The sequence below is a fragment of the Citrus clementina genome, unplaced genomic scaffold (genome assembly GCF_000493195.1).
Source record: "Citrus clementina cultivar Clemenules unplaced genomic scaffold, Citrus_clementina_v1.0 scaffold_5, whole genome shotgun sequence".
Lineage (NCBI taxonomy): Eukaryota > Viridiplantae > Streptophyta > Magnoliopsida > Sapindales > Rutaceae > Citrus > Citrus x clementina.
This window is the reverse complement of record NW_006262201.1, coordinates 37,954,274-37,979,716: the sequence shown is the minus strand read 5'-3', so window position 1 is coordinate 37,979,716 and position 25,443 is coordinate 37,954,274. Positions and strand designations below refer to the sequence as shown.

General features: G+C 32.3%; 2 protein-coding genes, 1 long non-coding RNA gene, 1 other non-coding gene and 1 pseudogene across 6 annotated transcripts; 2 read left to right on the top strand and 3 right to left on the bottom strand.

Moving 5' to 3' along the window:
* Positions 1-12,653: 12,653 nt before the first annotated feature.
* On the bottom strand, positions 12,654-12,726 carry TRNAR-UCU. Its single transcript has one exon. It is a non-coding gene; the product is annotated as a tRNA-Arg (tRNA).
* A 199-nt stretch (positions 12,727-12,925) lies between these two features.
* LOC18040912 (tetratricopeptide repeat protein 33) lies at positions 12,926-15,888 on the top strand. Its single transcript, XM_006434249.2, has 5 exons — positions 12,926-13,216; positions 13,498-13,636; positions 13,973-14,004; positions 14,943-15,029; positions 15,405-15,888. Exons 1-5 carry the CDS (start codon positions 13,010-13,012, stop codon positions 15,537-15,539), a joined length of 600 nt encoding a protein of 199 aa, XP_006434312.1. The 5' UTR covers positions 12,926-13,009; the 3' UTR covers positions 15,540-15,888.
* Positions 15,889-16,121: 233 nt separating this feature from the next.
* Positions 16,122-17,806, bottom strand: LOC18040716 (annotated as a pseudogene).
* A 2,292-nt stretch (positions 17,807-20,098) lies between these two features.
* On the bottom strand, positions 20,099-20,782 carry LOC112098458 (uncharacterized protein At5g48480-like). The gene has a single exon (XM_024184855.1). The coding sequence runs from the start codon at positions 20,750-20,752 to the stop codon at positions 20,270-20,272; it is 483 nt and encodes a 160-aa protein (XP_024040623.1). The 5' UTR covers positions 20,753-20,782; the 3' UTR covers positions 20,099-20,269.
* Positions 20,783-21,308: 526 nt separating this feature from the next.
* Positions 21,309-24,732, top strand: LOC18040714. 3 transcript variants are annotated; one of them, XR_002905653.1, is made up of 6 exons: positions 21,309-21,551; positions 22,473-22,602; positions 22,712-22,769; positions 22,864-23,431; positions 23,545-23,629; positions 24,356-24,732. It is a non-coding gene; the product is annotated as an uncharacterized LOC18040714 (long non-coding RNA). The 3 variants fall into 3 exon arrangements; XR_002905654.1 differs by having other exon boundaries at positions 22,457-22,602; positions 23,550-23,629; XR_002905652.1 differs by having other exon boundaries at positions 22,457-22,602.
* Positions 24,733-25,443: the final 711 nt, after the last annotated feature.

Here is a 25,443-nt window from a genome sequence, read left to right as displayed (position 1 = left end):
AATTGTTAAAAAGTTCATTAATTTTCTTGAATATTTTGTTGTTTCAATCTCTGTTGTTCGAGTATTACTAATGTATTCTATCTTTTAAAATACAGTTGTTGTGAAAAAAATTATAATTATAAAATAAAAATTAATGTTATGTAATAAATATTATTTTTAAATAATAATTTTGATAAAATTAATAAAGATATAACATATTTTTCATCATACAAGTTAAAATTGAATCAATTTAACTCTCAAATTATAGCAGCTAATGTTTATCAAACAATTTAGTATTGTAGCTTTTAAGCCACAACTACCTAATCTTAATCCCAAACAAACCATGAGTAACCTAGTAAACTAATTTTTTGTGGGAATTTAGAAACTCCAAAATTGTAAATTGAAGAATAGTTTGTAGAGCCTAGTTATTTTAATTTTTAAATAAGCTATCATCTGCAAGACTTTTTAATTAAATTGTTGTAATAGACATAAATTACAATATGTTGAGATTAGTCAAAAATTTACTTGTACTAATAAATAGGGGACTCAACTATCTTGCAACAGTTGCAAGGTACCGCCTGATTTTATTTTTTTGTGGTTTCAATTATTGGTTATTGGATTCAATGAAAAAGTAGATTTGAGGGTAGAGATTCATTTATTTGAATGTTCACATTATGCTCCCTCCTATTTATCAAAAGCTCAAAAGAGCTAAAGAATTAAAACGCTTAGCACATACGTCTAAATTGTTTAAAATTTTATGTTGTTTAATTAGTAGCGAGTCTTAAAAGATAAATTTTATTTTTATATTTTATATTTTATTTAAATTTTTTTAATATCATTTATTTATTAAAAATATTAATTAATATTATTTATTCGCATTTCATTTAATATTATTTAGTTACAGGCTTATTGTTGTATTTAATCTTTCCAAAATGTAAAAATTTTTAAATAAAATAAAATAATCAGTAGTGAGCATTAAAAAATAAATATAATTGTTAATATTAATTATTTTTATTTCATTTAATATTATTTATAGTATTTATTTTTGTTTTATTTAATGTTATTTGTTATAGACTTATTATTATATTTATTCTTTAAAAAACTAAATAATATTAAATAAAACAAATAATCAGTTGTGAGTCTTAAAAATATAATTTTAATTAATATTATTTATTTTATTCAAAAGGATAAATTTTTAATATTATTTATTTTATTAAAAATAAATATTTTTTAATATTATTTATTTGATTTTATTTAACGTTATATAGTCATAGGCTTATTATTATATTTATTCTTTTATGAAACTAAATAATGTTAAATAAAATGAAATAATCAGTAATGAGTCTCAAAAAATTAATATTATTTTTAATAATATTTATTTTATTGTATTTAATATTATTTAGTCATAGCTTATTATTATATTTATTTTTCAAATTTAAATAATATTTAATAAAATAGAATAAGCAATTGTGAGTCTAAAAGAATAAATTTTTAATATTTTTATTTTATTAAAAATATTTTTTAATATTACAATACGTGTAACAAACGCACTCAAAGAGATGCGCAATTGCAAATGACGACACGATTATTGGTAGTGGACTAGTCGTGGGCTCGCCAAAGACCTCGATAACACACACGTATCTATGTTCTCATCAAAGATTAATAGATTTTGCTAAATTAATAAAGTAGCAAAATCAGGTTGGTGAATTTGGTCAACATGCTAACACCAAACCCCACATAACTATATATAATAAATTTGGATTCTTCTAAGTCTAAACTTTGCCATGCATGCATCATCAAATTTCCAAACTGAAATTGAAAAAACAACGAGTCTAGCCTCTAGGTATAGCTATCATAGCTCCTTTGTCTTTCCACTTTTAAAACAGTTAGTCTAATAAAATCAGTCGAGTCAATTGTAACCCAAAAATCAATATTAAAAAAAAAAAGAAAAAAAGAAAGAAAGAGAGAAAAGTAAATAACAAAAACCAAAGATGTACTCAGATTCAACATATAAAATTATGCTTGGAAATTTGAAATGTATTCTAGAAAACTTTTGCTATTGGTTGATTTGAGTAATTGGCCATGGTTTGATCCAATTTTCAAAAGAGTCTCACAATCAATTAAATGGGAGAACAATGGATAATTGGTCACACATATGAGAAAGTTTATAATACATTAGAAGTATTATGTCATATATATAATAAGAAAATGATGTTATAACACAGTGTACCTTTATTTTAAAAGATCATTATGCAAATGATGCTTACATTAAATTCAATTACATATGTCATATATGTATCAAATTGGTCACACAAATAATGGGTGCCAAAAAAAGAAAAAAGAAAAGAAAAGAAAAATAAATGGTGATAAGAGGTAGGGAATGAAGGCAAGAAGGATGATGCAAGTGCTGGAGAAAAATTACATGTAATGAAGCAGCCCCTGGCCCACAAACTCTCCTTTTTTTCTAGCTTCAGTTTGAAAAATAGGTTCCAAAACATACCCATATGGCCACATGCATGAGTTTTAATCATGGGTCAATTTGGCATTTATATCTTACACGTGGTTTTGGTTAGTGAAATTCTAAGTAATTGCCACAATCTTATATGTTCACACACAAGTGAAGACTTTACTGAATACAAGAATTCAAAACTTATAAATAACAAAACACTCCAAAATAAGAAAAAGTCGGAGATTAGAAAGAAATTTATGGGAAACTTTTGATATACTACAAAGAGTCATGAAGAAAGTGAAGCATGCCACTACTAACACTGACTAAAAACAGCCAATCCTCTTCAACTGAGTTGATGTCTGTTTCCCATGTCCCACCAAGAGGCAACAAGGAGGTTTATCGGAAACTGAAAATATCTAACTGAGGTCCACGTGGTACTTCTTTATAATTACGGCCGACAATCTAAACTATAGAATCTAGGTGGAAAAGCTTGCGCATAGCATTTCCAAATTTCTATACTAAGTGTGGAAATTTTCACGTTTTAAATTTCAACCGCACGTTTGGGTGCAATAATTTCCTGCTGGAAATCATGGCCAACGTACCCAGACTTCAGGTGGTTGGTATTGTGGTTCGGGGTAATTATTTAATGATTAAATGCAAGAAAGTGACAATAATTTAAGGAAAAAATTCCCCAAAGCTGATTTCCACATTTTGCGGCGATTTTGACAGTCAAAATTTTTACTTTTTATTTTCAACTTTTTTCAGAGGTGAAGTCTTTACTCCCAGTAAAGTTGACATCTTTCTGGAAGGTACATTAAATGTTTGGTACTGATGTGGAATTACAAACTAATAATAATTTGGGGTCCGCCTATATTGCAACAGTTGCAACATACAACAACTTTTGTCATTTTGTGTTTGATTACACTACACTACCTTATATGTAAAAGTTTATTACGTTTAGTGGCTATTGAATTTTGCAGAAAATATAAGGTAGTGTAGTGTAATCAAACACAAAATGACAAAAATTGTTGTATGTTGCAACTGTTGCAACATAGACAGACCCATTTGGTAATAGTACTGAATCTCTCATTATATATATGCACGAGTCTATTGTAGCTTTTTGAGGAAGACTTGAGCTATATAATGATTTTAATTTCAAGGCCATTGTGTAAGTTTTAACCTCAGATTATTTCTAGTTATTTTATTAAATCAACAGGACATAACTTAACTACCCAGATTTACAGATATTCTCAACTGGATGTGAATTTAGTTTTAATATTTCGTTATTTCAAATATTCTTTGAATCAATAAAGTATACATTGACAAGTATATTTTATATATCCATCAACTTCATCATTTCCTCATTCTCTGCGTCAGTTTCTAGTAAAACCTTTTCGTATAAAAAGCGTTGCATCAATAATTGACCCCAATAAATTTGTTGTAACTTTGTTTTGGTCTATTGCGAAGTCACAGGAAGGTTTTAATTTGTTTCTATTAACTTTTAAATTTTGTTTTCTTGTTTTCGTGTTTTGGCTCCGGCCAATTAACCTATTTGAGATTACTTTTGAAGTGTTGAAAAGTAATTTAAAAATATACAAAATTAACATTAGTGTTTGATAAATTTTTCTAAAAGCATTTTGCCAGTGTACAACAGATTTTGAAAAGTTAAAAACAGGAAAAGAGTAACTTTTCAAAATCTGATTTTGAGAATCAGTATTATACTTAACACAGTTTCATATATATATAAAATTTTCCCTATTCAAATAGAAAATACAATTATTAAGTTTAAAGACTTATTATAACCACCAATTATATTGTGATGACAAAATAAAAAAAAAATAAAAAATATTTATTCCAATAATCAATTATTACATATACATAATAAAAAAATATTATATGTACATGTTTATAAATGCGTACATAAATATTATTTAATATTATGTCCATTTTAATCATTTGTATTCTTACAATAGTTTAGAAGTAAGATATATGAAATACATATGATTATTTTTAAAAATAAGAGTATTTCAAAACAAATTACAAAAATATTTAGTTAATTCTCTTCAGAACTGATTAATTATATGGCACAACTAATAATAATGATTTTAAATGCTAAAACATTACCAAATTGGCATTTACACTCAGTTTGGTATTGTTGTTTGGGAGTTGTGGTTTGCAGTAAAGTGTTTGACAATACTTGCTATCGTTGTTGGGGGAGATGTGATTTACATTAAAGTATTTGTAAACATTGTATTTGTAGCTATGGTTGGGAAGTTAAAGTGATTTTTATCAAACTTACGGTTGAAGCTACTTACACTCTAAAAAATTTTCAAAATACTTTATTAATATTTACACTTACATACGAATTTTAAAAAATTAACTTTTACATTGTACATTCTATATATATCCCTTTTTCAGTTACATTTATTTTATTTCCAAAAATATTTCTTTTTTTTTTTTCAAATACACTCTTCTATTTTTCATTTAATTTTTTTATTGTTAAAACTCAAAGTCGTATTGTGCTTTTTTTCCCCTCTTTTGCAATCTTAATGTTACCTTACATACAAATTAAAAGTTTTTTCAGTGATTAATTTTTTATTCTTAATAATAAATTATACGTATTTTAGATTATAATTTGAAAGCAATTTTAAGTAGAAACATATTTAATCAATAAGAAATAGAAAAAGAACTATAGATTATTCTAAAATTATGCAATTTATGTTAGTTATATAGGAAGTAACAAGTAGAAAATAAAAAAAGAATTGATTATAAATGTAAGTAATTTGTTGAAAAAAATCTTGATGTATTTAATTCTTATGTGTCTTTAATTATAATTTTATATGAAGTTGGGTTTTATAAGGATAATAAAGGGGTGCTAAATAACTTTACAGTCTTTACTCCTCTTTAATATGTCAAAAAGCCCAAACTATTTAAATTAGGCGGAGTTGTGGGCCGCTATTCTCACTTAAGTCCCCATTCGAAAATACAAGTTTAATATATATGTTCTAAGTTTCCCGAACTCTTGCAATCCTGAAGCCTTTGCAAATCCTTACAAAAGTTTATTCTAAAAATGAAAAATGCGGTGAAAATTAAACCAAAGTAATCTTAAAACATTTCCATTAATGACTCAAAAGGTATATGAAGTATAACCCTAATTATCAAAACTTTCTAGGTCTAACTTGAATACAAGTGAAACAATAAAATGAGAGGTTTAGAAGGATGTTGTCCACCACTTTCTTCTCTACCATTTTTGATAGCATTGCACAAAAGCAACAAAAGCAATGTCAACTACGAAAGAAAGCATAAAGGAATGTTCTTTTTTTTTTAATTTTCTCTTTTATTTTTGAAAGAGAAAAAAAAAATATTGCGTCTTCAAAGTCATTATTACTTAAGAAAAAATATCACTATAAAATAAAATTTAATAATATGTGACAAATATAATTTTTAAATAATAATATTGACAAAAGTAATTAAAATAATGTAAATTTTTCGTTATATAAATGTAGAATGAAATCAATTTAGCTTCTAAGTTACTATAACGAGTGTTTATATAATACCACATAGAGCTTATCTCAAGAGGAAACTTTCCCGAATTTCTTTCTCTATAGCTCTAAATCTCTATCTATAGAAAGGCGGTAAATCAGCTATAATTCTATAATTAGGAGAGTTTGTCAGAGCATAACAATCACCAGCTGTCACTCCCGCTTCTTTTGACGGCCAATAACGGCCTTTTGACTTAGTCAACATAAGCGATTTACGTGCGTGGACTAAACTGGTTAAGTCACTAACCTGAGTTGGACCTAAATGAGTAAATTCGGAAGCTGGAAACGAAAAAGAAAATACCGTCCTTTTGGGTCTGGTCTTGATTTATGATTCATCCATCAACAAAGGCTTTAATAACTGGGTTCAGTAGCTGACAATTAACGATACATACATACATGATACATACATACATATATATATATGTAATTGCAGTAGAAATTCGCACAGAAATCACTTTCCATGATGATGCCACAGACATTTCTGTCGATAGTGGTCATCTTATTCTCTTATGAATCTTGAATTTCACACACGGGAGTGAAAATTTAACGATCAAAGTGAGAAGTTTCTGTGAAATTTATCAAACTGAAAACTCGTGAAGAGTCGAACTCACTTGTCAAAGGGGTGCATGCTCTAACCGAGCCACAAAAGTTTTGGAATTACGTGGTTTTTGCAGAAAAATATATAACTAGAAGAAGGTTCTGCTAGCTGTTGAGATGTTGGCTCTTATTGTTGATTATTAAATGTAACTATGTGAGAACGTGACAAAATATTCAAGGTAAAAAGTCAGTGTGTTGATTTTCAAATTTTGGCACTTCCTTCGTACGAGACTTGAACTTAATTTTTTCAAGGATAAGCCAATGGTAAATTCCTTGCTGCAGTAAACTTGACCAACATCCGAAAATTACCACTACAAAAGACACTTTTACCGCGATACTCATCTAAAATCGTCTCTCAAAACAAATTAAGCACCGGTATCATTGTGAAAAATAACTGAAATCGGAATTACTTGTTAACTTGGACAATATTTTATATAGACCCTAGATGTATATTAAATTATAAGTAGTTCAAATGAACTTCTTGGTAAAAATCCAACCCATATATAACACTTCAATCAAAAGTATTGATGATCCAATCAACGCAATATCTTTTAGATTATCAAAATCTCCAATCATTTATCATGTATGTATTTGTGGATGTATGTGTGTGTATAGTCTTTCTCTAGTGCGAGTGTTCACATTATTTTTTTTTTCATACAGACATGCTTTTAAACTATAAGGTTTAATAGAGTTAAGATTTTAACTCTCTTAAACGGCACGACTTTATAGTTCATTTAGAAATAAATTTATTAAACCTCATGGGTTTTAAGAGTGTGTCCGCATTAAAAAAATGAGGATGTTAGCACTAGAGAAAAACTATACACACACACACATGCATGCATGATACATAATTGGAGATTTTGATATACACACACACATATGACCCTTTAGTAATATTGTGGCAAGGTGGTCATGACTCATGTCTTTATCTTCATTTGGAAATTGATTACTTTGAGCAACTTACTGTCACATTGGAACTAAATTACTAGGGTCATAAAATTATATTACTAAAGCCTTTTAATTATAAATAATTTCGAGCCTTTTAATTATAAATAATTTCGAGCTAGGAAGTTTCTTGGACATTTCTTGGCTAAGTTGAAACCAAGTAATTGATTAATTTTTCTATCTCTAAGTTTAGTGGCTTAATCAGATGGTTTGGTGATCATGAAATTCTTGACCAAGCCTAACTAGCTAGATTATACTCTTCAAAGGGAAAAATCAAATTTTACAATTCCAATTTAAGGGATTCAAAGATTTTGAACAGGAGAACAGTAAATGATAGTACTGATACGCTAATAAGGAAATATTGAGATCAAGCTGGAGCTGATGGGAAATTTAACACAACAAATGCTTTTATGAGAATTGAAAGAAACTAAAACAACTCTCCAAAAAACGGTGTAATTGCTTGTTTTTATCTATTTTGATCAATGATATAAAGCTATAGATCGATATTTCCAAAAACTTTTTCAAAACTTTCTTGTGTGCATTGGACTTAATTCATTATCAGCCTATCACATTATTTTGATCATTTTATCATTCCATCGTTGAACAGAAAAGAAAAAGTTGAAAGAGTGGTTGAACAATTAGCATAAAGTGAGCGATCATAATAATTGACTGATTGTGGAAAGAACCGTCACAATTACTTCGTCAGAAATTTGAAAATGACCAAAATGTTTCTATTAAACAAAAACATTTTATGCTTTTTTATTTATAATATAAGTGCCAATCATCTTAAATTAGTTTATAGTTATAATTATGGTCTCCCCTCAAAGTTGTGTTAAAATTTCGATATCTCGTATATATGTCGAATTGGAATTTCTTGGTTTAAGGCTGGTTTCTTGACGAATCTAATTATATATCTCTATGAGATTAACAGAACCACCAATTAATCATTCAACAAAATACTGCTTAAAAATTATCGGACATTAATTTTACCTAAGCTAACATATATATATTCTAGTATCTCGTTGACTAATCAACCATAATGTCTTCCGTGTTACTTGCTGGTTGGTGCATGGTTGACACAGTTCAATGGCTAGGTACTCAGTGACATATCTAGAAAAATAATTTACCGGGGGTTAAATTAGATAATAGTAAAATATGAAAAACTAAAATTTTGAATATATAAAATATTTGTTAATACATTTATAATATTATCTATGCATTTTCGTATTTTAAAAATATTATGCAATAGACTTATTATCAATATTATTAAATTTATTATTTCCTATATAAACAACTAAACTATCATTTATCTCATTTGATTCCAAAGATGATTCTTCATGAGTTTCATTACAAAAAACGTACGCTCTAGTATTATTATAAAGACTGGAAGAATTAATCCTAATTTTGAGAATAGATAATATTTTGAGTGGTGGACTATCATTATTTTTAATTAAAATATAAGTTTTATAATTCTTAAAAGTTAAATTTTAAATTTTATGGGGGTTTATAATTTATAGTGATTATTTTAATAAATTTTGTATTGGGACTAATTAGAAAATTAAAATATTTTTCTTTTTTAATTTTAGAATTTTTTTTTTTTTGCCTGCATGTGAGAGCAAGCCCTCACTAGTCACATGCTACATCCGCCCTTGTATGTATTCATGTGATATTTTTCTAAATCACATAAAAAAATAAAATTAAACTCTCACCATCTGATCTAATTTAGTCAAACTTACCGTCAATTATTTTTCTAAATCAACCATACGAGGACCAGGGCCACGCATTAACTTAATAAATTAAAATAATATCACAGATCTTTGAACGTACGGACCCCCAAAAAAAAAAGTAAAGATTAAAATGATGGAAAGGAGACGATTTCCGGAGGTTATTTAATGCACATATCTTAATCTTAGATCCAGGTTCAAATACGACCCAAAAGAATATCATTATTAAATGGGAAAGCGATGGTCATACAGCTACCTACCTACAAGACAAATAAAAATTATGAAGACAAATAAGGATAATGCAATAAGCTGCCCCACAAACAAACCAATTTTCAATTTTCTTGCTTCAGTTTGAATGGTGGGATGTCCCAAAAGATACCGATATGCCGGGATTCAAGGTTCTTTTTGCCGCAAAAATTTTCTTGCTTGAGTTTGGTCATGGATTGTCACTTGGGGTTTACAATTTACTGTCATGTTTATTGAAATTCTAAGAAATTGCTACAAAATTGCTTTCCTGATCAATTTTAAAAGTTCACACGCAAGTGAAAGTTTACTGAATACAGGATTTCAGAATTTAATTGAACAGTAAAAATAAATTAAGGATCAAGAATTGGAGAGAAGTTTCCGGGTAGGTACTTTCGATAAACGAGTGGTTTCAAGTTAAAGGGTCCTAAAGAGAGTGAAGCAGGGCCCGGCTTGCATTGCGTAAAAACATTTGCAGATGATCAACCTTGAACTGCATAAATGTTTGTTTCGCCAAGAAAAAAGGTTCTTAGGAAACTGTAAGAATAAATTAAGTTCAATAGTTATATTAAAGGTAAAAGTCCATTTAGTTCATGTATTTTAAGATTAGTATCCATTTAGTCCTTATATTTTTAAAATTTTTTCGAAACATTCCTACCGTTAAAGTATTGATACCCCTACCGTGATTTTTTATTTCTTTTGACTTACTTTTACAATATTACCCTTTAATAATAATTTTTTATTTAGAAATTAATAAAAAGAAAATAATTAAATTATCAATTTAATCCTAAAACTTAAAAAAAATTATATTAATTTTTAATTATCAAAAATTGTATGCAAACTACCAAGTGTGCAAATGGTGCTTACAAAAAAATTAATATATATATATTTTAATTTTATAGGGTTAAATTGATAATTTAATTATTTTCTTTTTATTAATGTCCAAACAAAAAAATTATTATAAAAGGATAATATTGTAAAAGTAAGTGAAAAGAAATAAAAAGTAATGATAGGGATATTAATACTTTAATATTTTGAGATATTTTTAAAAATATAAAAACTAAATGGATACTGATATTAAAATACAGAGACCAAATAAGCTTTTAACCGTTATATTAAAATACTCACCAACCGCACGTATAGTTTAATAGTTAGAACATTGCGTCCATATTAATTTATGTTGAAGTTATTTAAAATTAAACAGAAATATAAAAATGGAAGAGGAATAAATTGTTCATAGAATGGAAAAGAACAAAACCCATCGGGAAAAAAAAAAGTTTGTTTTGTAATGAAAAATATGATTTGCACATGGAGCGAAAAATTAGAAATGATTTCTTTTTGTACTTTTAAACTTTAGAGATCATGGATCAGTCATCCGTGTGACCCCAACTAATTACGTTCTTGTAAATCTTTAAAGATTTGGCCAGATGTGTCAAAGATACAATGGTGCCTACTTTAAAGAATGAAGTGAAATTATTAAAGTGTTTTGTCTCTCTCTATCCATCATTCTCACGAATTAACTAACACCAACTTTTTGCTTGAAGACGGGAGATCAAGGGACATGAATTAACAAATAGTTTGAACAAAAGAAAGCTGAGAGAAACAACTTTCATACAAGTGCTATTACTAATTAAAATGGTAACTGATGGGATAAAAATGTAGTTAATTTTCACTCCATCAGTGTATGATACGTATTATATTGATATTGCTGCTAGTACAATAGTACACGAGATGCTTGCATGTAATTCCAATCACAAGAAATTTGATATAATAATCGTACAACACAAGATGAAATAGAAGTTTAAAAAGAAAAAGAAAAAGTGCAAGTTAACTGAAGGGGTATGGATATAGGTAGGTGCTTTTCACTATAAAAAAAGCTCTATATAAAGTGAAATTTTGATGGTTTTGTACGCTAACGTATGAGACTGATGCCCTAATTTTGTTTTTCCATTTTCGGGCAACTATTACTGTTAGTGTTAATAGATGGATCTTCAGGGGATTTCGAAGAAAGGCAGCATAAACGGAGAAGAGAAGAAACAGACTGGGCTATTTCAATACCTATAATCTTCTTCACTGACTTCCTTTTGGGCGGAATGATTCCTCCTTTCTTGGCAGTGAATCTCGGCGCAGCCACCTCGGCTCTGGCAACTTCCTCTCCCAGCTTCTGCCCCATAATTAAATTCTGAGGTTTCTAATTTTTAGAAACAAAGTGAAAGTCCGAATTGGATGAGTGGCCTAATAACTGCGATAATGATGTTTCAGAGAACTACGCATGCAACAAAGGGCTTTTGGAGACTTAAAATGTGGGACTTTAATTTCCTTTTGGTTTTTTAACTCATCATAATAAATATATGGAATATAAAGACAAATCAAATATTAGTTGTCCATAATTCTTTCATATGTAACGCTAGCTCCGCTCGCTCGTAGCTAGATATTTGAACCCCAAAACCGCGTGAGCCCCTGTAGACTAGATGCACGCGGTTCTTGGAATTTTGCCATTCATTTATATGCCGGATTAATTTTGGTTTACTTTTCCTATTTCAACGTGTCATTGATGTGTGAACCAATTTTGCCCTTTATTTAGGTGCCAAAATAATAATAATAATAATAATAATTTCTTAGATTCAGTAATACAGTAACGATTCAAAGAATACTATTTTCACCAAGTTAAATTACATTATTTTCATCATTATTATTATTGGCCATTTCCTTTTCTCATGAATCATGAATTTCACACAACGTTAGTGGGAATCTGAATAATATAAAATATAATTACGAAATCAATAGAAGTTTCTGGGAAACTTTTGTTATTGATTAAAAGGGTCGCGTGAGGTTAGACGGAGATGTAGATTTAATCGAGATGGAGTATGTAAATTCAAATAGGAAAATGTAACTTTGATATAATTAATCTTAATTAAAGTTTAGATTAACAATAAACTTTATACATAACATATAAAGACAAATGTGACACGCGTACAGACAAAAAAGAACAAGTCTTCAACGTTCTCACCACAAGAGGCTTTCGAGGAAACTGATTGGACGAATTGAAAATCAGCGGTAGCTCTCTTCAGACTTCAATCTAGGAAAAGAGAAGGAAGACCGAACACAAACAGACCAAATATTTAAGTTGAAAAAAAAAATGAACTGAGCTCTACAAAAGCGCTCAACCTCACTCACGCCCAGTGGGACTCGAACCCACAATCGCCTGATTAGAAGTCAGACGCCTTATCCATTAGGCCATGGGCGCTGTTCATGATGCTTGAAGTTTTAAAAAATAGTATGATAGATATCCTAGAGAGTAGAGACACCTGAACGCGCATCATGAACGAGCTTTGGGGCAGCCCATCCTTATGAATCAGAGGGCCATTTTAATATGTTTAGTGGGTCCAGCTAGTTACTGGACTGGGCTGCCTATTTCTACCCGACTAGAACAAGAAGTGTAAGATATTGCAATGGCTGAGGTACAAGTTTCTAACTGTGGGTGGTTTTGTCCCGAGAAATTGAGAAAGTAGGGGGAGAGGCGGAGAGAGATGAAATTGACGTGGAACAAAAACAAGGGCAACAAGAAGCGGTCACTGCAGCAATTCCCAAATCTTCCTTTTGACCAACAAGACCAAGAGCGTGGATTAAGTGGTACAGAGCTCGAAAAGAACGATGATAATAACGAACATCAAGAGCCCTTCGACGCTAAACAACTTGCCCTATCATTCGAAGCCCAAGGCAATAACCTTGCCGAGGTACCCTTTTCTTTACTTTCGCTTCAATACTCAATTCTGCTTTTTCTATTAAAAAGACATAATTTTTCATTTTTAATTTTATCTGGGGTTGTTAAATATGTGGCATGCAGGACTTGTTGGTTAGGTTCGATCAATTTTGTGAGACAATAGGGAAAGGATTGCTTTTGGGGGGAAAATAATTAGGCTGAAAAATTGCATGTGTGCAAGTATTGTTTTTATTTGTTATTTACATTTGGGGTTTACATGCGTTTCACTATTATGATGGCACTTTCATTTTGAAGGATGGGAAATTCCGGGAAGCACTTGGAAAGTGGGAGGCTGCTCTTAATTTGAGGCCTGAAAATGCGGTCTTGCATGAGCAGAAAGCACAAGTTTTATTAGAACTTGGGGATGCGTGGAATGCATTGAAGGCAGCTACTCGTATGATCAAATTCATATCCGTTTTTCTTTCATGCATTGTATTTGAATGGTAGCTTGATATGCTTAAATGGTTTTATTGTAAATGACTGACAAGTATGCGTTATCTTCCTTAAAACTTCTTATATGCCCTTGAATTTTAAAATCTTTCAATATTTAAGTTCATGTCTTCTATCAGAATAAATTGGGTTTTATGATACATCCAGTGAACAGAATGTTCACATTTAGCATCTTTCAAGTTCTGAGTTGCATACTTTTGGACTTTCTTACAACTAATGTTTGTCTATTGTAATAAGTTCCGTGGTACATAACTTATGGTTTATACTTTCAACTTTACAGGAGCTACTGAATTGGAACAATCATGGGCAGAGGTATGTCGACCTTAAACTCATTGAATTTGATTGTTATCTGTGCAGTTCTTATATCAAATTTAATATCTATGTTGTCTTAAAATAATAAATAAATAAAGAAAGAAAGAACAAGGTTTCCTTAAAAATAAACCTGAACCTTCTTATTGAAGTTTTTCATTGGCAATTTGCTTTTTGTTTTTTATTTCTCTAAGGACTTTATTTTCTATCATGATTTTGCAAAATTGAACTGATAGTGCAGTGTAAATAATTTTCATTTTTAAGATTTCCTACAAAGACTTATGAAGTTAATGGAAAATGCTAACTGTCATACTATTTTAAGAACCAATTGTTATACTTGTAATTAGTGTTTTTTTTTTGGATTACTCCTCAATCTCCTTGTCAATTGGAATTGCTTTTTATGGTCTATTTTCCCGTATATTCTTGGCATCTAAGAAAAGATGTTCGAAACCTTGTGTTAGTTCGCAATATTAGAGTTGCATTACAATGTAGATCTTTATAAATTCCAACTTTCAAACTTACTTAATTTTAGCCTTTTTGGATGGTATGTTGGGCCTTAATTTGCAACTAGTTCCTCCAGTTTTCATGGTAAGTTGTAACACCCCATTGAAACAAAGCTTTTGGAGGCATATGATTGTCTACCTACTTAAAGTTTATGTTTTTGTTTAACTGGGAGGAATTGATTGAATTATAAGACTGCCAAAGCTGTCAATGAACTTTATGCTCGCCATACTTTAGCTATTGGACTGTGAATATGAACTACATCCAAAGTCCTAGGTACTGTTGTGTTGGATGATCATTCAGCTATATGCTTTATCCTTTCCTTTTTAATGTGAACTGCATCAAACTTTTCCTGGGATCTGTATTGAATTTCAAGATGTTGTTTACTTTGTTCAGTTCCACCTATCTACTCTGTTTCTTATAATAGTTCTTTTGTTCAGGCATGGATAACTCTAGGTAGGGCACAGTTAAACTTTGGGGAGCCTGATAAAGCAATCGAAAGCTTTGAGAGGGCATTAGCTATCAAGGTACACAATCAGATGTGCCATTTGTATTTCTGTATACATTGTCCTTCTGTTTCAGGATATTTTTATTGAAGATATGAAACTCTGGCTTTTAACTTGATATTTAGTGGACACCTATCAAATGGTGACTGGTGGGAATGCCACTAAAGATTCAGCAAGCTATACTTGTTAAAGTGCTATTTTGTGGGAGCTAAATGAAAATTGATTTTCCTGTATTTTTGATGTAAGAAAGAGTTAATAAAAGAGTCGCCCAATTTCTTACTGTCATTGTACCTTGAATAAGGTCCTTGCCTTTGAGACATTGGACAATTCATAGGTGTACCAACTGTTTTGGTACAAATTTTGTACCCATCTCATCAAGTGTGCCTCTCTATGCAGCCTGATTCTGAGGAGGCTCGAGATGACAGACAGACTGCATTACATCTTGTCAAGAGGAGGAAGCAGCTTCATTTGTCTGGCTTGAGTAATGATGCAAACCGTTTTGTGGTTGGGGACAAGACAGAAGTCTCCTGAAGCTGTGAGAAAGATGATTAGGAAAAGTTATCTGGCATCAGAATCCTTGGCCTCTGGAGAACTTAGCTGTGAAAGTTTGTGATAATTTACCCTGAAAATATTCTCCACAGCAAGAATTTGCTTATCAAGATCTGCTTTAATCTAAGAGGAAAATATCTTCACCACTGACTAGGAAAGATACAATCCTTTACTTCTACTACTCAATTTCATGTAAAGGATGATTTCCCATGTTTTTGTTTGACAAAAAAAATTTTGTTGGGGGGGAGGGGTTGTGGAGGCGGACTATACCGTGAGCCTGTAAATTGCATAATTCAGCATATCAGTAATATGGAGTGTTTTGCTTGCATTATATACATTGACCAGCAGAAAAACAAAAATCTTGGGTGTGATCGTATCGTGAATCCGTGATTGAATGATTCTATTAGAAAACACAGCTGACCCTGTCCCTGTTTTAATTTTTCAAAACCTGAGGAGTCCCAGTGGAGCAAGTATATGAGGTGAGGCCCGGAGTTGTGTTGCGATGCTGCTACTTCTAAGGCCTACTTCTCTTACAAAGCATAAAATCTTTGAAGTCTAGACAACTCAATTCACAGCGTTGACAATTTCTCTTAGTACAAACTTCTCGATTTTTACTGTCGCAGTTATTGGAAGCTCATCTTGGATTATTAAACTCTTGGGCGCCAGGTAATGAGGCAACCTAGCCCTACAGAACTCTATTATCGCCTCTTCGGTTGGCTTCTTACTCAACTCCCACTTCAAACTCACAAAAGCACAGGGCCTCTTCCCCCAGAATTTGTCTCGTTGAGCCACGAGAGCCACCTCATTAATAGCTGGGTTCATGTACAACACCGATTCAACTTCTGCACTGCTTATATTCTCTCCCCCACTTATGATCACATCCTTTGATCGATCTTTGATCTCTAAATAACCATCCGAATGAACCACACCAATATCACCAGTATAAAACCAGTCGTTGTCTCTCATGCACAACGATGAGCCTTCTTGGTCTTTAAGATAACCTAACATGATAGAGCCACTGCGAAAAACAATTTCCCCTTGTGATTGCCCGTCGTGCTTTACGCTCATTCCTGTCTCAGGATGCACGACGTCCATGTCGGCCAAGCCAATTGTTCTTACTCCTTGCCTTGCTTTCACTCTTGCTCTCTCTGTATCAGCCAACGTGTTCCATTGCGACTTCCATGCACATGACACTACAAAACCAGCTGTTTCAGTTAGCCCATAACTATGACTCACTACAAAACCTAGTGACTCGGTTCTTAAGAGCACTGCTGCCGGTGGTGAAGCTCCGGAAGTGAGGATTTTGACTGGTCTATCAAGAGGTTTAGTGCTGGGAGAGCTAGATAGCATGTTGAGCACTACAAGTGCACCACAAATGTGGGTTACTCCGTGATGTTTGATCACGCTATAGATGATTGGCACGCCGACTTTACGGAGGCAAATATTGGTCCCACCGACGGCCGCCATGCCCCAGCTGTAGCTCCATCCGTTTTCATGAAACATGGGCAGTGTCCACAAGAAAACCGGTTGATTTGGAATCCTCCAATCAATCAATGAGCTGACGGTGATGATGAAGAGTCCTCTGTGGCAATGCACCACTCCTTTAGGAGATGATGTCGTGCCTGACGTGTAGTTCAATGCCATTGGGTCCCACTCGCTCTCCGGCTGGACCCACTTGAAGTTTGGATCGCCTTTTTTACCATGCTCTCATGACTGTCTATAAAACCCACGGTTGGTGATGATGTTGCGGATACATCATCATGAATGAGGACTGGTTTTGGGAGTATTGTGTTTGATGGAAACAAAGAGAGAGCCGCAAGGGCAAGGGGACTAGATTGATAATCAACAAACAAGAGCTTTGATTCGCTGTGATGCAGGAGCACGGAAACCCTAATGGCGTGAGAGGGCAAGAGTTCACAGGTTTTGGCTTTAATTGCTCCATTTGGTATTTTCGTTAAATGTTTTAACTAAATTTTGTTGCTTCAATGATTTTTATAATCGTGGTAGATGAAGCCTATTAAATTCATCTTTATGGATCGTTTTTTTTAACTGAAATTGTCATTAAATTATAGTATAGCTGTTATAATGTTGAAGTAATTAGTCCCCATCCTTTCATTAGAAAATAAAGTTTGCTATTTATGATTTGTTAATCTTAATCAATATGCATCAGTTAAATGAAAATTGTAACAAATAATACCAGAGTTCCCAACTGCTATACCACCTTTTATGATCCAAGCGCTGTATGACATTTTCTAATAAATGAATGTCATAGAACAATTCGAAATACTCAATTGTAATGCCCAATTTATTTTATTTTTTTAAATAAAATTTATTTTTTTGGGTTAATTGACTCGGAATTGTTCTTTCAATAATAATTTTATGCATAAAATTTCATTATCTGCCAGGCATTTGTTTTTTCTTTTCTAATCGTCATCATCTTGATAACTCTCCATCGATTTGACTAATTTTTTTCAATCATCAAACTAATTGCATGATCATTGGAACATAAAAGCGGCTGGTTTCATGTTTCTTGGCTTTAAAGTTCAAAAACTTGGGATGGTCATTGAATGTGGTTTAGTTTTTGAGCGTGGCAGTTGCTAAATTACCGTCGAGGCTGGCTAAATCCTAGATGACTTAAGGCCCCACTTCAAATGACATGAATTTTAAATAATTTTTAAGGACCGGAGAAAAGTAATTCTCAAATTTTTGATGGAGTGGGTTGATTTTGTATTCTCTACTTAACCTCATCTCAAACCCTATTATATGTAAATATTTTTTAATTTTTATTTGATATTTTAAAATCAATTACAAAATTGGTTAATAAATTTTCTTTTTATTTTTTTCCTAATATAAGTAGGTTATAACTAAAAAAAAATCCTACAATATAATTTTTATTCAACCCTAAAATACCGTCATACTTTTTTTTTCTATCTTAAGGTGCCACTCTCTTTAAGCATTTTATAATTTTGATATTATTTCAAGATATTGTTTCAAACTTTTGAAGATTTTTTTTAATAATTTAATTACTTTATAATATGGTGATGATTTTATTTAAGTCTCTAACTTTATTTTACCAAAATCAAGTATCCATGCCTACTATAAAATAAATAAATGGGGAATAATGTGTGGATGGGGAAATCATTCTCGACATGAAGATTCCTCATCCCCATTGCCCACATGGGGATGCCTCATCCACACTTTACTAAATTTATTAAAAAATGAGATAAGGAGTAAGGTTGGAATTTTTAATGGGCTGGCAATGGGGTAGGCCTCTCCACCCCATTGTTGTCCCTAATTACTATTGACTAAACAGTAGTTATATTGAAGGCTTAGAGAATGATAATAGTTGATGTAGCAAGAAAGAATAAGAAAAGAAAAAATATAAGAGAGAGAAACTAATTTAGTTTTTTTACCATTATTACAATAGAAAGAGAGAGTAATTGATAAGGATAATTTTGTGATTTTTGAGAATTAATGAATTAAAATAATAAGTTACAATTTCATGATTATTTAAATTAAAAAAGTAGATATTGAAAAGAAATTAATCGATTCAAATAGCCTCTCCATTTTTAATTCATATATTTTTAGCTTTTTTAATCTAAGGGTATGTCTAAATTTTTACGGGTGCTAAAAAAATTTAATTTTCTTTTTGCAACTTATTCTGGGCTAGGCTCTTTGCAAAGCCTGTGCCGGTCAAGCCAGCCTCGCCCACTCAAATACCAGGCTTTGCCGAGCCCGTACTCTTTTGTCATCTTTGTTAATACCGAGTGCCTAGCAAATCGATCTGTTAATATCCAGTAACTTGGTGAGTTTATGTCCATTTCGTTTTATTAATTTTTTCTCCCTTAAGAAAATTACAGAAACTAAACAAGTTAGTACCAATTTGATAAAAATTTTGTGGCACAAAATAATTCTATGGACTATTTATTTAATTTGTTACAATTTATTTCATTCATCTAATCTTGATATGAGAATTTTGATTTTGAATTGCACAGTACATGTTAGCATTGAGGTCTTAACTTCGTTTTAATGGATGAGAGATGGTGTTTTTGTATCTATTTTATAATATAAGAATGATTAGTTTTTGGTAAATTTAGAAATATATTTGGTAACTTGGCTTTAAAAAATATTTGAAAATGAAAAAAAAATGAGAATGTGTTTGATTGCTTGTATAAGAATAATTAGGATAAAAGCCTCCCTGAGGTTTGGACTGTTTCAAGTAGATGGCCCATATCGTTTTATTTGTAAAAATCTCCCACCATTAGATAAATTTTTTATTGACTAGTAGTTGACTTTGGAAAAATGATATTACTCCTGGTATCAGTAATGATATAGATATAAAAAAAAAAGTTAAAATTCTTAGTGCGAAAATCAAAAATATATTTTTTAAGCATTTTTTACTCTTATTAATTTTAAATATTTATAATTTTATAAATAATTAAAATAATTATTTTATTCTCTTTAAATTATTTATATTTCCTTAAAATTTAAAAAAAAAATTGAAGAAATAGCAACTGCTACTAATCCCATCATTACCCATTCAATTTTTTTTTCTTTTCTTTTAGTCTAGTTAGTTTCTTCATCATGATGAACATTCAGCGATATCATCAAGCCTTCAGCTATACATCGCCTAACCCAAAGCATGAAAGAAGAACGAAAAAAGAGATTCATGTGACCGTAGATCAATATCTAAAGATCAGATCAGGCAGCTCTCAAGCTTCCACCTCAGCGCATTTCTTGACCGGAGAGCAAATGAGCCATGTGAAACCATAAGGATCGTTGACCTTTCCCACGCGCCCACCATTACGCGCGCTGTGGCCTTCAGCGAGCTCACCCTTAGCAACAGCTCCAGCACTCACAGCATTGGCGAGGGCCGCATGAATGTCCTCAGTCTCCAAGCAGAGCGTGCATCCGGTTCCCACATTCTTAGCAGCAGCAGAATCATCGAAAGGTGAGAGACAAGGAAAGTGGAGTGGCAATCTCGAGTTAAACACCTGTTCAGCCTTGCGTTTGGTTTCCATGCTACAGCCAATCTCCAAGGCACCAAACGCGGTCTTGTAGAACTGAACAACGTCAGTAGCCTTCGGTGCTTCCACAAGCAACTGCGGCTTCATCCCCGTGAAGTTGGCCGTGGAAGCAGGAACAGCCGTCTTCGCCGGTGCAGCTCCGTTCTGAACCTCCTCGACATCAGCCATTGCGATAGTTTTGGTGTCTAGACAAAGGAAAAGAACCTAAACCTAAGAGAGAGAAAATGAAAGGAACCTATTTTCATACTTATGTTTATCCATAAAGTGGATAAAATGAAAGAGAGAGGAAACGATATTAATTTTACTGCAGGACCGCAGACAATGAAGTAAGAAAAGCTGTAAAAGTAGTTATGGGTCCCATGAATAATGAGAGATAAATTGGAAAAAAAAAAGAAAATTTTGTGTTTCCCAATTTCTTTGTTACCATAGGAAAATGGGTATGATCAATTTTCTCATAAAATCAACAGGGATATCCTTCCTTCCTTCGGATTATTTTATTTGTACATATATTTTATAAATTTTAATATAATAATATAAATTTTAATTATATATATATTTGATTATAAATATCAGTATAATACTATTATAATAGGGGTCCAGCTACCATGCCCAAGGGGGCATGGTACCCCCTTTTTTTGTCAGTATCCCATGTAGCCGTTAGATTATAAATAATTTAATCCAACGGATGGGGTTTGAAAGGGGTAAAAGTCAATAATAGTGGACAACCGTCGAAACCAGTTTCTTCCAGCTTGTTCGTTCGAAATTAGTTTTAGGGTCTGTAAACCCTTACTGGCCATTTCGGACAATGACTGCGGTATCTCGAACGCAAGGAAATTGCAGTGGGCAAGGTGTAACTGCGGCTGCGACAGCGCTTGCGTGTGCGATTTTTGAATTGGTTTTTGGTGACTTGCAACTTGTCGTGGCAGTATTGAACGAGGCAGAAGGGATTGGGTTAACAAAATTTAAGGTCAGTGTAATTTGAATATAAGATTAGAGATATGAATCATTTGTCGGTGATAAAAGTGGATGGTGGAAATTGAACGTTTCGTTTGGATAAGCTATCATTTGGGAGTAGAGCGCAAAAAATTTAAATTTAAATTAAGGATATGTCCTGCACAACGCGGTTGGTGGTTGAGTGGAGAAATTGAACCCAGTTGAATAAATGAAGTGTTGTGCATATACATGGTTCCAAAATTTATGCCGTACAGAGATTGAAAATTAGAAGGGTTTCGGCCAATAATTATCGAAATGATTTGGGGATTATTTAGCAGCAGTTCAATGTGGTCTATTTAAAGTAGTGGGATGAAGGAGAAGGTTGGTGTTATGCTCTGTAACTTGAGTGTGTTGGCAGCATTTGCTTTGCCTTTCTTTAACTTAGTCATGACAATGCATTCGAATAGAATTTCATAGAAGCACCAGACATGTGACATGTTAAATGTCAATCCTACTGAATTATTTAAATTTAGATAATAAAAGTTTGCATTTGTATCATTGTAAAGGGATTAATTACCTGATTAGTATTATATGTTTGTAAGTATAAGCAATTAGTACCCAATGTATGACATAGAATTCCACAGTAGCGTGGGTGTTATTAAGTTTACATTGAACATGCATGGAAAATTAGTAACATGAAAAGTGAAATTGCAGCAAATATTTAAATGATGTGAATGAGAAGCATGAAGTAAGCTGATGACATGGGGGTAATGGTACATGCACTAACTGAATTTGTATATCTTTTTCGTGGAGTTTATATGAAATGTTTTTGTTAGTTTCGTTTGGGGATGCTAATGTAATTGATATGTATTTGTGTTATACATTAGAAATGTATTTATATGTTGATATAAAACAAATTTTGATGGTAAGAAATGGCAGTGTTACTGAAATTCAGGAATGAAGGTGGTGGGGAGAAATAAGCGAAAGGAATGTGAGATTAAAGGAGGGACTGAAGTGGTTGGTGATGATGCAATCATTGATGGGGGAAGAAAAAGGCAGTGCTGCAATGGGTTCATAAGATATTTGTAAACTATGTTAATGGAAAAATCAATAAATTATCATAACTTAGTAACAGTCGAGTGGTAAGTATAGGTTTTGACTAATTATTTTGGTTGTGATACGATGATATTGCAGTGGTGAAGTTGTGCGTCAGATGAAGGCAAAAGATTGAGTGACATGCATTACAAAAGAGGTTAGTTAATTAGCATTGTAGAAATAGAGAAATGGTAATTGCTACCGGATTAATTTGTAGTGGGTTCAATTGGGTTACCATGATTGCATTGTAGATTCGAAAAGAAATTGGATCCACGTATAAGAATTTGCCAGCGGAGGAAAAGTGTCGGTATAAAAGTGAGGCGAAACAAGTAAGAAAGTCAAAAATTGGGAAGGCAAAGTTCCTAACGAGATGTGCTCTAGATAGATTAGCTGCAACAGTTGATTAGACAACGAATCACCCCAACAGTCACAAAGATAATTCAACATCATCTTATTGAAACCCGGTACCTGGCAGTGCAAAATAATAATGGGACAATTACAGGTGTTACGGATTCTGTTTCCACTGTGTACGAGGTCGACATGCAAAGAAAGCTTTGCAGTTGTGGCTTCTGGCAGAAGTCAGGAGTTCCATGCCCAAACGCATGCAAGTGCATTCTACAGAAGGCAGAAAATATCGACGACTTTGTTCACAAAATGCAGACAATCTCTCAATATAGGGATACTTATGGACAGGGGATGAATGCACTGCCAAAAGAATTTACATGGATGTCCCACGTTTATGTTGTTTTGCTCCTTCCTCCTCGTGCAAATGCCACAATTGTAGAAGACACGCCTTACCGTATTCCTCATACAAAATAGGTCAAATTTCCATGTTTCTTGTAATATATATTATCCACACTGTGCATTTCTCTCAAAATTATTATGAAAACAACCTTTTCAGTTAACTATTTCACATTTTTTAATCGTTTCAGATCAGTCCACGTTCGGCCACATCTCTTGCTGTTGGACAAAACTTCTTGCGACTACCATCAAGCAGCAGTGATGAAGATTCAATAAGTAAGTCTTTATTTTTCTTTTTATTTTTTTTAACTATGAAGTCCAATTTTTAGGGATATCAATTGACTTTTCAAGTTATTGAGGCAGCTATTGGAACAATTTTGTTTTAAATAGTTATAGTTCGTATTATTTAGAACCCAGCTTTCATGTGCGCACAAAATTAATAACCTTACATTCATTACTTGGATATTATCATATTTATCATATCCCAGCTCAACATTGGTATGTGCTCGTGGATTGCTAACTATATACCAAATATGATCACTGCGACTGAGGATATTTCCTTCACTTCTCTGCATCTTGTACTTACTTTTATGCAGTTTTCACTACATATCCTACATTTATTTCACACCATTTTCTCCATCACAAGCCTTGCACACGAGCTTCAGCAATTCATATCTCATGTAAATTCTACTTCTACTATTTGTCTCCGCTATTCGTACATTTGTCTTCTCATATAGAATGAATTAATATTTTCACCTTCACGACAAATCTCTTAGGGATATGATAAATCGTTCCACCACATTACCTGCTCATTAATTGCTAACATGCACTTCCTCCACGATTGCTGTTAATATTTCATTGACCCTATGCATTTCAACATTCAACTCCACATGAATTTGTTACATATGCCAGTACGAGCTCTTGCTTTGATATAAGCAAGTTAGTTACATTGTCATTCTTACTTGAATTCTCATTTAATGGTTTCCTTTACTCATGTTGCAGGCCTGTAGCCATGACTCTCGAGGGACATGGCATTTTGATACCTACGGTCTGCTGTGTCCTCCACAATTGGCCACCTTACATTTTTTCCAATGCTTGAAAATTAAACTTATCTGTCTATTTCATTTTAATGACCGCCGTCAAACGAACTCCACCAACCACGAAACTTATCCACATTTTGTGTGCTCCTATATTTAGTTATTGTAAAATTTCATCTACTGTAACTGTGTTTTGCTATCAATTAATAGATGTTGTTAAAATGCTACAACATTGTGCAAGTTTCACGATTATATGTTTCCAACTTATGTACTCTATCTCTTATGTCCACATTGCAGCTTATATTTTTTTCTCCGCCTCCTAGCACCTACAATACAATTATCTTCTCCTTATTTCATATTTGTTCCTTCTATATTCAACATCCCTGATCCATTTCTCCCTTCCATTTCTGTTTCTGGCACTATTTATTTTATTTCAAGTATGCTCGCTTCCAGTTTAAATGTTGCTCAACTTTGCTGTTAACTTGCTGCCTTCTACTTGACCATATTGCTTCCGTTCTAACATAGGTTATTCCTTAATCAAAGAATCTATTTTACTGATGTTGGTCGTTTCCTCCTCCGCGTCTTAACCGTCTACTCCATTTCGCTGATAGTTAACAATGTTTTTCATTAACTCATTACTACTATAATTAACATCAGTTAATCTCATTATCTTCTTCATTGCTGTAGTATTACTTTCACATGCCTCCGGCCACAATTGACTTGTTCACAACGTAATTTTTAATCACCCTTTTATATATGCTTGCTACTACAAATACTTGTTCCCTCAAGACTATTTTTTGTTATACACGCCAACTTTTTCTTGTTTCGTTTTAACACAATAATTGCAACATGAATAGTTCATTTCTAATGACCGCCTCTCCCGGTTTCCTTAAACTGCTGCGTGCCCACTCCTTACACGTCCGATTTTGCTCTTTTTCATCTAACGACTACGTCACTACTTGACAAAATAAGGGGGTTCCGTGCCCCAGGGGCATCGTAGACAGAGCCTTATAATAGTAGTTATAAATATACTATTATAATAATAATTGTAAA

Coding starts and splice junctions, on each gene's coding strand:
- LOC18040912 (XM_006434249.2), top strand. CDS start 13,010: ATGAAATTGACGTGGAACAAAAACAAGGGCAACAAGAAGCGGTCACTG. Junction 13,217..13,497: donor AAGGCAATAACCTTGCCGAG/GTACCCTTTTCT, acceptor TTCATTTTGAAG/GATGGGAAATTCCGGGAAGC. Junction 13,637..13,972: donor TGCATTGAAGGCAGCTACTC/GTATGATCAAAT, acceptor TCAACTTTACAG/GAGCTACTGAATTGGAACAA.
- LOC112098458 (XM_024184855.1), bottom strand. CDS start 20,752: ATGGCTGATGTCGAGGAGGTTCAGAACGGAGCTGCACCGGCGAAGACG.